Raw genomic sequence first — 14,392 nt, 5'->3', positions numbered from 1 at the left:
TGTCTTACAAGTTTAAAAAAATTTGCCAAAACATTAAAAATCTTTACTATATAGGGAAATTTAAAAAACAGTAAAGTATATATAGTATATTTACGTAGTACACTGTAATTACTTAGGAACACTGAGAATTTATGTGTTTTCTTTCTTTCCTTTGTTTAACGCGTTTTATTTCTTTGTAAGAAACTTATCCAGGGTAGTTTGAACAGCACCTGTGTTCTTGCCCTGTAACTAATACACAGCAGGCATCTGCTCTGTGCTCTGTACAACTGCCGTACTCAGAAATTTCTAAGTTTGAAACTGCTTTCAACATTTTATCCTTGGAGCTTCTAATGTCATGAAATAGCTCAAATAATTTGTTTTTCATTTTGGGAAATCTTTGTGAAGTTTTTTGCTGGTGTCACTTTGGGGACATTTTCATCCTTTTGGCCACAACTACTTTCCTCATTTTTGCCAGTGTTAGCATCCCCACAGTGAGCTGTTTCTTCTACAGACTTTCCTGACATGCCATGCCATGGCACTTTCAGCAACACTTTTGTTTCTCTGCTGTGCCTTTATCTTTGTAGGCCAATTCCCTACTTCAGTTATCCGTTTTGTAAAATGTCATGTAGGTTTATCAGTGAGAGACAAGGAGGCACACAACTCCATGCTCTGCTCCGTATGTGAACTGAATAACAGATGCACAGTGGCCAGTCACTGACAGACTCTGAAAGCAATGATTCAGACTGGTAACGGATCATGGGGCATATCTGTTATTTACGTTGCGTAGTGATAAGTGGACTCAAAGAGCTAGCAGTACTTTATGCACTTACGGTTAACATACGAAATGTTGCTGGGGGACTGGTATTACTTAACTAAACCATGGCAACTGAAATGTATGTACATCAGAACCACCAAATCAAGGATAAGTGGCATTGCTGTTGGAGAACAGATAAATCCATTTCTTTCTTTTTTACTTCTGAGATGGGGTCCTGCTCAGTTACTCAGGCTGGAGTGCAGTGATGCAATCATGACTCACTGCAGCCTCGGTCTCCTGGGCTCAAGCGGTCCTCCCACCTCAGCTTCTCAAGTAGCGAGGACTATAAGCATACAGCACCATACCCCACTAATTTGACTTTTTTTGAGAGACAGGGTCTCAACTACGCTGCCTGGGCTGGTCTTGAACTTCTGGGCTCAAGTGATCCTCCTACCTTGGCCTCCAAAGCCATTTCTTGATGCCCTAGAGTAGAAAAGTTCTAAGTGGATGTTATCACTGTCAGTCACCTGACAAGCACTGATTAGGCTGTGTGCACAGAATTTGACAATGGACAAACTTCTGTCCACCATTCCTAACAAAGGGGACTTCTATAAATGAAACCTCATCAGAAGAAAGGTAGGAAACCAGTGTAAGTTATATATAAACATTTATTTAATATTGTAAAGGAACTTTATTGAAAAAACTCTTTTGACTGATTTCTGTCAGCTGAATCTTTTATTCAATCCCTTATTTAAAAATAAGCAGAAAACAAGCTGGGCACAGTGGCTCACGCCTGTAGTCCCAGCACTTTGGGAGATCAAGGCAGGTGAACTGCTTGAGGCCAGGAATTCAGGACCAGCCTGGCCAACATGGCAAAACCCGCCTTTGCTAAAAATACAAAAATTAGCTGAGCATGGTGGTGCGCGCCTATAGTCCCAACTACTCAGCGGGCTGAGGTGTGAGAATCGCTTCAACCTAGGAGGCGGAGGTTGCAGTGAGCTGAGATTGCACCACTGCACTCCAGCCTGAGCGATAGAGTAAGACTCTGTCAAAACAAACAAACAAACAAACAAACAAACAAAAAACAGAAAACAATTGCTTTAGGATCTGCTAAAGGAAAAGAGATCTCCCCTGCCCTCTGGCCAGGAACTGCTACAATATATCCCAAGTTAAGCTACATGTTGCAAAAGCCCTCTTATTCCAGGCATAAAACCAGTAATAGGTGGGGTTAATCAGAGATAAAGCCAGTAACCATTTAATTTTTTTTTTTTTTTTTAGATAGGGTTTCACCATGTTTGTCAGGCTGGTCTTGAACTCCCGACCTTAGGTGATCCGCCCACCTTGGCCTCCAAAGTGCTTGGATTATAGGCGTGAGCCACTATGCCCGGCCAAAGCCAGTAACCATTTAAAATGATATGTGAAAGTGTGTATACACACACTTTAGACTTTTCATTTTGACTTATTACAAAAGTATATTCATTTGCCAATCTTTTGAAATACAGCTGAGTAGGTTTTACAAGTTAACTAAATAGAGCTCTTTCTTTCTTTCATAAACCATACCAGTGTGTTGCCTGCAATTTCTACAATTTACAGTTTTAGAGTTTTTTTTTGAGACCAAGTCTCGCTTTGTCACCCAGGCTGGAGGGCGGTGATGCGATCTGGGCTCACTACAACCTCTGCCTCCTGGGTTCAAGCGATTCTCCTGCCTCAACCTCCCCAGTAGGTGGGATTACAGGTGTGTACCATGATGCCCAGCTAATTTTTGTATTTTTAGTAGAGACAGGGTTTCACCATGTTGGCCAGACTGGTCTGGAACTCCTGACCTCGAGTGATCTACCCACCTTGGCCTCCCAAAGTGCAGGTATTACAGGCATGAGCCATAGAGCCTTGCCTGGGTTTTTTTTTTTAAGTAATGCAAGACTGTAAAAATTTGCAAGGCAATCTAAGTGCAGAATCTTCCTCGATTTTTACAAAATTCCTCCAAATCTTTTATAGCTGACCCACTCATCCATAATTTCATAGGATTTTCTGAGTCAGCATTCAACTCAGGCTTCCCAGAAATAATCCTTTTTTTCAATCAATTTTTATCAGTTCATATAATCTTTTATGAAATTATATAATTACAGTAATAAGAACTAGCCCAAAAGCTTTGGAATATATCCAACATCTCTTATGGGACCCCAGGGCTACAAAGTGCTGAAAGAGGAAGTGGGGATTGCCAGTTATATGGAGGCCAAGGAAGAGAACATCTCTTGTATATAAAAGCTATTTAGAAACTACTGTATAGATAGAAAGAGCCTACATTTTCAAATTCTTTTCTAAAAGACTCACCAGGTAAGGATGAAAGAATTTCTATATCTACTTGCTGGGTCTCTGGATTGTGGCTTAATATTTTTCCTTCCTTTCAAAAATAAAAGTCCAAGTCAAAAATCAACATGTAAAACATTGTGAATATACTAAAAACCACTGAATTGTCGACTTTAAAATGGTTAAAATGTTGAATTTTATGTTATGTGAATTTTATCTCAATTTTAAAGTTTAAAAATAAATCCACATATAGAGAAAATATAAACAAGTGAACTGATAAACACTCTACGTGAATATACAGAAATATACTTAGAGGCAAAATAGATATTAAATAATAAATGGCAGACACTAACTTAAATAACTCAATGAAAGTAAAGATTACACCAAGGAACCAAAAGTGACTGAATAAGGGAGGAGGGGGAAAAATCATGCCAGGATGATATAGTCAAGTGACTATCGCAGTCAACTGACCATCAAAGCATTTATCAGGAGAGACTAGGTAAATCCTTATGATGCTGCCTCGGTTCCTGATGTTTTTAGTACCCTTCTTTTTTTTTTTTTTAAAGACGGGGTTTCACCATGTTGGTCAGGCTGGTCTTGAACTCCCAACCTCAGGTGATCCACCCGCCTTAGCCTCCAAAGTGCTTGGATTACAGGCGTGAGCCGCCACACCCAGCCTTTAGTACCCCTCTAAAACAGTGATCACAACCCCCCAGGAGAAACTAGAAAGGACTTCATCAGTGATAAGATCCTAATTCCCTTTCTTCAGGTGTGGGAGCTGATTTTCTAACACATCAAGAGGAGGTACTGCCCATGGGCAATGGGGAGACACATGGTAGCCCCTGGGGGTACAGACCAAGGTCAACCAACTAGTTCCTCCTGCTTCTACCTAGAATTTTGGAGCACAGTCAACAGTGTTTTTTTAAAACCAGACTCAACAGGGAGTCAGGGGCTTGGGAGACTACATTTTTGAGGACAGAATTTAACTAATTTAACTTTTAGAGACAAGCTTAATGAACAAAGCAGATGATCAAGCTGGATAACTGTGTTTAAGGTCAAAGCAAAAAAGTAGGACCAATTTTTATTCTCAATTTTGACAGCAATTTCAAAAATCTTCAACAAATTGTGGGAACTAAAGTTGGCAAATCACGTTTCAGTGTTAATAACTATGATGACTAATACCAATTTAATATGCAATACATATTTTTTACTACAAGTCTTGTTCTTTTACCCAGGTTGGAGTGCAGTGGCGTGATCTCAGCTCACTGCAACCTCCACCTACTGGGTTCAAGCAATTCTTGTGCCTTAATTTCCCGAGTAGCAAGGGCTACAGGTGCACGCCACCACACCAGGCTAATTTTTGTATTTTTAGTAGAGATGGGGTTTTGTTATGTTAGCCAGGCTGGTCTTGAACTCCTGACCTCAAGTGATCTGCCCATCCTGACCTTCCAAAGTGCTGGGATTACACATGTGTGCCACTGCATCTAGCCGTTAATATGCAATTTTTAAAAATCAGTAGGATCTAGACAATTTATAGAGGTTGTGGGATGTATCAATACAATATTCATTTCCATTTTCTCATATATCACACAATTAAATTAGTTATCTGTGGTAGGGTGACAAGACACTCTACTGTGTTCAAGACAGGTCTGTATATATCTTTCCAGCATAATTATTAATAGCACTCCCTTTCACTCACAAGTATCCTAACTTAGGTGATAAATTATATGATCACCTCATTCACAGGAGATAGTGAGTGCCTAAGAAGATAAAAACCAGAACACCAATGACCTAGAACTAACCCACCAGATCCCTTCATTAACCGATTCTTCTAGCCTGCTTTTGAGGAAAGGTTTTGCAAAGATGTTAAAAGTCTTCCAACACATCAATCCAGATTAAATCAAATTCCCTTGTGTTTTATCTTTGTTACTATATTAACACTACCAATTATTACCTTAAAAACGGTCTTACATTCCATATAGTACAACAAAAAAAGAAGGTATGCACTTTAAGAAGATTTTCAACAAAATTTTTGTGGGTAAAAAAGAAACATGTAATTCTGTGATCTCACTGACTAAGCTTTTACTGAACTATGAAAAACCTCACATGCCACCATAGAGACTCATACACACATTAAGTAAGTAAATTCCATGGGTAATATTTATGAACTACCTGTGGTTAACTGATAATGCAAAGGAAATCATACTAGATTATAATAACCAGAATTCACAAATATGTCAAATAGATTCCCATGATGAAAATAATCAAAGCTTCTTGCTGAGAACTATTTATCTTCTTTCAAAGTTTAGAATCATGAAGGAATGAATATTCAAGTAAGTTTGTGTCTCTAAAACTAATTAGAAAAAAGTAACTAAAAAAATTCACCGGCTGGGCATGGTGGCTCACGCCCGTAATCCCAGCACTTTGGGAAGCTGAGGTGGGAGGGATCAGTTGAGCCCAGGAGTTTGAGACCAACCTGGGCAACACAGCGAGATCCCAACTCTATTTAAAACAAAAAATTAATATTTTTTAAAAAAGTAAAAATTAAGCACACCATTCTCCTACTATATTCTTTCCAAGAACAAGGAAAGTAACACTGGGAGACTTCACAGTGGTACTATTAAAAAGTTGACATTTTGATATAATGATTTCATTTTCTACTTTCTGGCATTATTTAGTGAAAACTAAATCTGTATTATCCATACAAGTAGTACTAAATATGACTGTAGTTTTATTAATATACTGACAACTTGCTTTTAAATAAACATCCTTACCTTGTAGTCAGAGACATCAGGAGAGTAACTGGATGTCAGTTCCAAAAGCTAAAAAAGAAGAAAAAGCCCACAAACATGTAAGCCCTCTTTTTTTTTTTTTTTTTTTTTTTGAGTCGGAGTCTTGCTCTGTCACCAGGCTGGAGTGCAGTGGAGCAATCTCGGCTCACTGCAACTTCCGCCTCCTGGGTACAAGCGATTCTCCTGTCTCAAGCCTCCTGAGTAGTTGGGATTACAGACACCTGCCACCACACCCAGTTAATTTTTGTATTTTTAGTAGAGACAGTGTTTCATCATGTTGGCCAGGATGCTCTTGATATCTTGACCTCGTGATCCGCCCGCCTCGGCCTCCCAAAGTGCTGGGATTACGGGCGTGAGCCACCGTGCACGGCCATAAGCCATCTTATACTCTCACATTCCCACAACTCCTCCATCGTGCAATGTTGGGGTGTCTAACCCCACCAGTCTGGCAGCCCTACCGTGAACCCATGACTACACTGGGGTTCCAGTGGGAAGGGCTTTCACAAACACATTTAAACTGATTTGCTAAGTAAGTTTATTTGGAAGGGGAATGAACCTTTTTTGCTGCAACTGCTGTTTGAAAATATACCTTAAATGCAATCTTTTCTCCAACTCGAGGGGCAGCTGCTAACAGTGGTAACAGACTATAGTCCTTGTGTGTGTCCACTGGATTCTGAAAAACAGTGTTAGTCATGTGACGTCATTACGGGTAAGAAAATATGAACCCATGACATGAACTCCACACTCTAAGGGGAAAGGGAGGAGGTAACTTATAAAAAATCATACTTACCTGGATAATAGTAGATGAATTTGTTACCACTTCATTTAACTGCTGTTGCCTCTGGTTGTCAGTGCTTCTGTTCATAACACAGGACACAGGATGCCCCCGTCCCCGACCTCTCCCCCGCATGCCCCGTCCTCTAGCCCCCTTCCAAGAAAAAAGGTTCTCTCCTCTACCCCATCCTCTTCCTAAACTAGTGGGGAAAGACATGCTGGGAGAAGGACCAGGAGCCTGTCCGCCACCATCTGAGCCAGAACGCTTCCATCCAGCAGCACCCGCAGTCTGTAATGACAGCCCTGGGCCTAGACAACCTCTTTCTGCAAAAAGGCCTACTGTCTTCAAGAAACCTGCAGCGCACTCCGGGGTGCTCAATGAGCCCTGGTCATCTGACTCTGAACTAGAGTCTGAACTAGATGATGATGTTCCAGAGGTCTTGCCCTTGCTGGGGGTAAGGCTAAAGCCAGGTTTTGTAGCCAGTTTGTCTGCAGTTGTATTTCTGGTAGAGGGTCCTTCCTTTGATAACTCAGTTGGTAATTTCTCTGAGGAATTTCTGGCCTCCAAAGTGACTTTGCTGGGACCATCACTAATTGATTCACGACAAGACCCAGACTCTGAGGAGAAAGGACTCTCTTTTGAGCAAACGTTTACGCCACCTTTCCTTTTGGCTTTAGCAAGGCTGTTTCCAGCAGAACCTTTTGGAGAACTACATCTCTGACTGGCCCAGTCTTTTACTGCCTGTACTTTAGGAGACTTGGGATTCTTAGCCTTTTTTTTATATTCACGTTTCTCCTTTTTCTTTGGTGGTTTTCTTTTGGTCTCTTCGTTATCATCACCCGCTGTGCCACTGGTTGCTTTATTTTTTCTCCCTTTTTTTTGGCTGACAGTCTTATCTGTGACAGCTTTTGGTTCCAGATCCAAGACCTTCTCATTGTTACTGTTCTCTTGCCTCTTCCAACGCTTCTTTGAGTATTTGTAATCTGGTTCAGTTTCTTCATCCTCCTCTAACTTAAATGCCCGCTTCTTTGCTTTTCTAAGTGATAAATTAGTACTGTCACCATTACTGATGACTACGGAATTCTCAGCAACTCCTCTCTCTTCTAATTTAACTCTGTCAAAAGAACAAGAGAGAAAGCTTGAGTGAACAATTTGTAAACACGTCTCCAGGACTTAGTTATGTATCAAGATGACTCTACAAAATGTAACTACCATCGGTCAATGAAAAAATGCCACATCACTTAAAAAGACTCTTCTGACAAAATGGCCTATACAGCATTTACAGTCCACTTTCAAATGGCTAGTTTTATTTACTCGATAGCTACTGCATCCCAAACATTTCTTATATATTTTTCTCTAAACACCAACACAGAGTAGGTATTTTGAATTTTACAGATCACAAAATTACAGCTCAGACAAGTTACCTGTCCCAAATCTAGAGCTGATAAGTAGCAGAAAGGCAATTCAAACTTCGGTTTGTCTAACTTCAAACTCTCAATCTTTCCATGCATGTCATAGAAAGGTGACATACGCATGTCACCTACCCTAAAAGGTGATGATGGTTATCCATTTTGTTTCAGAATATGGGCTGCTGTCTTTAAAAAGATTTTAGTCGGCCGGGCGCGGTGGCTCAAGCCTGTAATCCCAGCACTTTGGGAGGCTGAGGCGGGTGGATCACGAGGTCAAGAGATCGAGACCATCCTGGTCAACATGGTGAAACCCCGTCTCTACTAAAAATACAAAAAAAATTAGCTGGGCATGGTGGCGTGTGCCTGTAATCCCAGCTACTCAGGAGGCTGAGGCAGGAGAATTGCCTGAACCCAGGAGGTGGAGGTTGCGGTGAGCCGAGATCGCGCCATTGCACTCCAGCCTGGGTAACAAGAGTGAAACTCCATCTCAAAAAAAAAAAAAAAAAAAAGATTTTAGTCTTGTTTTAATTAAAGTAAATACTAAACAATTTATGTTATTTAGAGCAGTGACAGCCATCTGTACAATTCCATGACACTCTGTGAAGCTTAATTTTATATATCAACCTGACTGGGTTATTGGGTGCCCAGATACCTGGTTAAAATTACTCTGGCTCTTTCCACACTACCACAATGGTGCACATGGTATCCTGGCTGATGTTCTCAAGAGCATCAACAATGCTGAAGAGCACGGTAAATGCCAGGTTCTTATTAGGCCAAGCTCCAAAGTCATTGTCCACTTTCTTTTTTAAATTTTATTTTATTTTTTGAGACAGAGTCCCACTCTTGTCACCCAGGGTGAAGTGCAGTGGTGCAATCTCAGCTCACTGCAACCTCTACCTCCTGGGTTCAAACAATTCTTGTGCCTCGGCCTCCCAACTAGCTGAGATTACAGGTGCCTGCCATCATGCCAGGCTAATTCTTGTATTTTAAGTAGAGATGGAGTTTTGCCATGTTGGCCAGGCTGATCTTGAACTCCTGGCCTCAAGCACTCAAGTGATCCACCCGCCTTGGCCTCCCAAAGTGCGGAGATTACGGACATGGGCCATCATGCCCAGCACCATCATCTGGTTTCTTCTTATGATGATGAAGCCTGGTTACACTGACAAATCTAAAATCACTGATAATCATAGAGCTAAAAAAATTGATGTGAACCTCACAGGCAGGCTAAAAAAGTATGGAGTAATCAGTCCCAGATTTGATGTGCAACTCAAAAACCTAGAAAAGTGGCAGAATAATCTGCTCCCACCCCACCAGTTTGGTTTAATTGTACTGACATCACAGACTGTGAAGAAGCAGGACAAAAACCCATAGGAGGAAAAGTCCTGGGATTCTTTTTATAAGGATGTGATACATATTTACAAATATATTGCCTCAGTGGAAAAAAAAAATGCTAGGAGTGTGTGTAAGGTTGTTTCTGGATAAGATTAACATTTTAAATTGCTAGACTAAGTACATGGCTATTTTCAATGTTGAGGGGCCTCATCCAACCTGCTGAAGGCCTGAAGAGAACAAAAAGACTGAGTAAGGGACAATTTGCTTGCTCTGCCTGACTCTTCAAGCTGAGACATCAGTCTTCTCCTGCCTTCAGACTCAAACTTGAACTAGAAATATTTCCATTGGCTCTCCTTGGTCTCCCGCTTACCAACTGAACTTCGGACTTCTCAACCTCCACAATCATGTAAGCCAAGTCCTTACAATAAATCCCATGTCTGTGTGTGTGTGTGAGAAAGAGTGTGTGTGTGAGAGACAGAGTGTGTGTGTGTGTGTGTGTGTGTGAGAGAGAGAGAGAGTGTGTGTGTGTGTGTGTGTGTCTTACTGGTTCTGTTTCTCTGAAGAACCCTACTTCATCCAAAATTTCACTACAGGAAAGCAATTTTGTTTCTCCATTAACTGGCAACAGCTAATCCTAGGATGTGCAGTCTGATGATGATGGAAGTCTTGACAAGAGTGTCCTCGATGTTAAGCAAATATTGAGTACTCAAAAATGCCTGTTGGCCAGGCACAATGGCTCATGCCTGTAATCCCAACACTTTGGGAGGCTGAGGTGGGAGGATCACTTAAGCCCAGGAGTTTAAGACCAGGAAGACCCTGCAACATAGAGATACCCTGTCTCTACAAAATACAAACATTAGGCAGGCATGGTTGGTGCATGCCTGTGGTCCCAGCTACCTGGGGGGCTGAGGTGGGAGGATCTCTGGAGCCCAGGAGGTTGAGGCTGCGGTGAGCTGTAATTGCGCCACTGCTGAAAACACACATTAGACTTGCAAGCCATTTATATCCAGCTATATATTTCAAGTTTTTTTAGTGACCAGGAAAAGATGTAGACAATGATATTTGAAAATAAAGAACAACTGGTGAATGATAGGAGCATATGTTATAAGCATTCTTTAACTTTTTCAAGGCATAGTAATCCTCTAGATTTACCACAATGTGATAGTTGAAAAAAAAAATCCTCATTTATTTGTCAGAAAATATAACTATACAGACACACAAATCAAGAAAAACAAAATAAGAGCTATTGCTATCAGGAGTATGATAAAGAGAAATAAACCACTGAGTGACCAGGGATTTTAAATGACAAAAACACATTCCCCTCTGTTTCCAGCTGGGGACCTTGGCATCTAATAGCAAGGAAATAATTTTTAATGCGGCAAAAGCCAGTTTGGCATCCTGTGAATCTAAGAGCTACTACAGAAGCATTACAATATCATATTTTTTCTTGACATTTCCGATCAATTTGTTTTGCTTGATCCAAAACTTGTAGTGCTTGATCCAAGCTTCAATTCTGAGATGACCAAACAGGACCAAACTTTCTGTCAAATGTTGAAAATGGTTGCAAGACTCTGTTCAATCACCGTGGCTTATTAAGGCCCTGGAAACCAGGACATGTGACATCCAGGTGATGAGAGAACCCCTTCCTTTTCTGGGAGCTGGCAACACCCTCACACCCTCTAAAGCAGCTCTTAGCATCGTCTCACCTATTCTTTTTTTTTGAGATGGAGTTTCACTCTTGTTACCCAGGCTCGAGTGCAATGGCACGATCTCGGCTCACTGCAACCTCCGCCTCCTGGGTTCAGGCAATTCTCCTGCCTCAGCCTCCTGAGTAGCTGGGATTACAGGCATGCGCCACCATGTCCAGCTAATTTTTTGTATTTTTAGTAGAGACAGGGTTTCACCATGTTGACCAGTATGGTCTCGATCTCTTGACCTTGTGATCCACCCGCCTCGGCCTCCCAAAGTGCTGGGATTACAGGCTTGAGCCACCGCGCCTGGCCTCACCTATTCTTAAAACCATGCATCTATGGCTATTTGGCTTGAAGGTGTGACCTGTGATTGCTGCAGCCCTAGTACCTACTGTTCCCCAAGAGAATGATTTCAGTTTTAAAAATATTAAGATTGTAAACCAGGTGCAGTGGCACATGCCTGTATCCCAGCTACTCAGGAGGCTGAGGGAAGATCATTTGAACCCAGAAGTTCAAAACTAGCCTGGGCAACACAGTGAGCCTTCATGTGGTTCTCCTGGGTCTGCTTACTTACCATTCCTTTCAGGTGCACCTTCCCTGGCACTATTCTGTGTTTCTTTACCTAGATCACAAAGAATGGGGCCATCCTTTTACAAACAAAAGCGCATGCAGTTGTACTTTCACAAGCAGAAGTGACTACCTAGGTCACTAGTGACAAAAGAGAGTTGATTCCAAGAAACTTTAAAATCAGATCCCTACTTTTCTTTTATTTTTTTCCCCAAAATGGAGTCTCACTCTGTCACCCAGGCTGGAGTCCAGTGGTACGATCTCAGCTCATTGTAACCTCCACCTCCCAGGTTCAAGCGATTCTCCTGCCTCAGCCTCCCAAGTAGCTGAGATAACAGGTACCCACCACCATGCCTGGCTACTTTTTTTTTTTTTTTTTTTTGAGATGGAGTCTTGCTCTGTTCCCCAGGCTGGAGTTCAGTGGTACCATCTCAGCTCACTGCAACCTCCACCTCCCGGGTTCAAGCGATTCTCCTGCCTCAGCCTCCCAAGTAGCTAGGATAACACGTACCCACCACCATGCCTGGCTAAATTTTTTTTTTTTTTTTTTTTTTTTTTTGAGATGGAGTCTTGCTCTGTTCCCCAGGCTGGAGTGCAGTGGTACCATCTCAGCTCACTGCAACCTCTGCCTCCCAGGTTCAAGTGATTCTCCTGCCTCAGCCTCCCGAGTAGCTGGGATAAGAGGTGCCCACCACCATGCCTGGCTAATTTTTGTCTTTTTAGTAGAGATGGTGTTTTACCATGTTGGCCAGGCTGGTCTCGAGCTCCGGACCTCGTGATCCACCCACCTCGGCCTCCCAAAGTGCTGGGATTACAAGCGTGAGCCACCACGCTTGGCTTCCTTTTTGTATTTTTAGTAGAGACAGGGTTGTGTCACATGGGTCAGGCTGATCTCAAACTTCTGACCTCTGTTGATCCACCCGCCTCGGTCTCCCAAAGTGTTAGCACTACAGGCATGAGCCTCCATGCTTGACTAATTTTTTTGTATTTTCAGTAGAGATGGAGTTGGGAATACAGGCATGCATCACTGAGTGCAGCTAAATTTGTTTTGTTTGTTAGAGCAAGGAGGATCTCCCTAAGTTGCCCAGGCTGGTCTCAAACTCCTGGACTCAAGTGATCCTCCCACCTCTGCCTCCCAAAGTACATAAGCCAGCATGCCTGGCCCATCTCTAATATTTAATCAAGGTTTTTTTTGTGTGGTTTGTTTTTTGAGATAGGGTCTTGCTCTGTCACCCAGGCTGTAGTGTAGTAACACCATCTCAGCTCACTGAAGCCTCTACTTCCCTGGCTCAAGCGATCCTCCCACCTCAGCCCTCCGAGCAGTTGGGATTACAGGCATGCACCACTATGCCCGACTAATTTTGTTGTATTTTTCTATAGAGATGGGGTTTCACCATGTTGCCCAAGCTGGTCCTGAACTCCTGCCTCGGTCTCCCAAAGTGCTGGTATTATAGGCGTGAGCCACAGCACCCGGTCTTAAGTATTAATTGCCAGAGTTAAAAGAGTCAGAGAGGAGAGAATGTGCTTTGTTTCCTTACAGAACGACTCTACAAAAGGAAATTCTCAGGCCAGGTGCAGTGGCTCATGCCTGTAATCCCAACACTCTGGGAGGCAAAGGCAGGAAGACTGCTTGAGCCAAAAGGTTGAGACTAGCCTGGGCAACTTAGTGAGACCTCTCTATGAAAAATAAAAAACTGCACCTGTAGTCCTAGCTACTCAGAAGGCTGAGGCAGGAGGAGCACTTGAGCTCAGGAGTTCGAGGCTGTAGTGAGCCAAGGCTGCACCACTGCATGCCAGCCTGGGCAATGGAGTGAGAAGATCCTGTCTCAAAAAACAAACCAGGGAGTCTCTCTGAATCTGCTTTAATTCTGAGGGTTGCACAATAGAAATTTTTTTTTTTTAGTTAAAAAAAAATTAAAAACTGCCAGACACGATAGCTCACCCCTGTAATCCCAGCACTTTGGGAAGCTAAGGCGGGTGGATCACTTGAGGTCACGAGGTCGAGACCAGCCTGGCCAACATGGTGAAACCCATCTCTACTAAAAACACAAAAAAATTAGCCGGCCCTGGTGGCAGGTGCCTGTAATCCCAGCTACCTGGAAGGCTGAGGCAGGAGAATCGCTTGAACCCGGGAGTCTGAGGTTGCAGTGAGCCAAGATTGTGCCATGGCACTCCTGCTTGGGCAACAGAGTGAGACTCCATCTCTAGAAAAATTAACTAATTAATTAATTAAAAATAATAATCCAAATCTGCCAACACCGGATCTTGGACTTCTAGTCTCCAAAAGAGTAAGAAATAAATTTCCATTTTTTTTAAGCCACCCAGTCTGTGCTATTTTGTTACAGCAGCCCTGGCAAACTAACACAGGGGGCTCCATTCCAACAGGAGCATCTCCTCCTCCTCCCAGGAGAGTTAGAGACCACCTTTAGGAACTCAGTGTCAGAAACCTGGGGGCTGACGAAGCCAGATTCCTGGGGCTTAAGAGAATGGGCTATGGGGAAACAGCAGTGGAATATAAGTGTGTGATGTACCTAAAGCCTCAAAGGCTGTTTCTCAGGATTCCCACAACCTGCTTCCACTTTTCCTCATTACACTTCTCAGTACCGCCAATGATCCCAACAGAATGCTTTGGCTGGTCAGACTCATCTCTTTACCAAGTCCGTCCAGCTTTTGTCTCTACAGCTGTGCTTTCACGAACCAACATTTCCCACCCATTCTTCAAAGTACTGCTCAATTCCCTAACCATTTTGTTCCATGCTGCTGTCTGCTTTCTCAACCGACTTCCG

General features: G+C 42.5%; 1 protein-coding gene across 4 annotated transcripts in view; it reads right to left on the bottom strand.

The window, feature by feature from the left end:
- COIL (coilin) overlaps positions 1 to 14,392 on the bottom strand; it is a 33,381-nt gene that overhangs the window by 5,042 nt on the left and 13,947 nt on the right. For 3 of the 4 annotated variants that reach the window (XM_074388545.1, XM_074388544.1, XM_039476861.2), the window contains 4 exons: positions 6,623 to 7,721; positions 6,422 to 6,505; positions 5,815 to 5,862; positions 3,065 to 3,134 (listed from right to left, as the gene is read on the bottom strand). In XM_074388545.1, the coding sequence (XP_074244646.1) occupies positions 3,065 to 3,134; positions 5,815 to 5,862; positions 6,422 to 6,505; positions 6,623 to 7,721 (1,301 nt within the window). The remainder of the gene's footprint in view (positions 1 to 3,064; positions 3,135 to 5,814; positions 5,863 to 6,421; positions 6,506 to 6,622; positions 7,722 to 14,392) is intronic. The other variant, XM_039476862.2, reaches the window with a different exon arrangement.

The sequence above is a fragment of the Saimiri boliviensis genome, chromosome 17, assembly GCF_048565385.1.
Source record: "Saimiri boliviensis isolate mSaiBol1 chromosome 17, mSaiBol1.pri, whole genome shotgun sequence".
Taxonomy (NCBI): domain Eukaryota; kingdom Metazoa; phylum Chordata; class Mammalia; order Primates; family Cebidae; genus Saimiri; species Saimiri boliviensis.
Note: the sequence above shows the minus strand (reverse complement) of the source record. Positions and strands in the feature narration are given on the sequence as shown.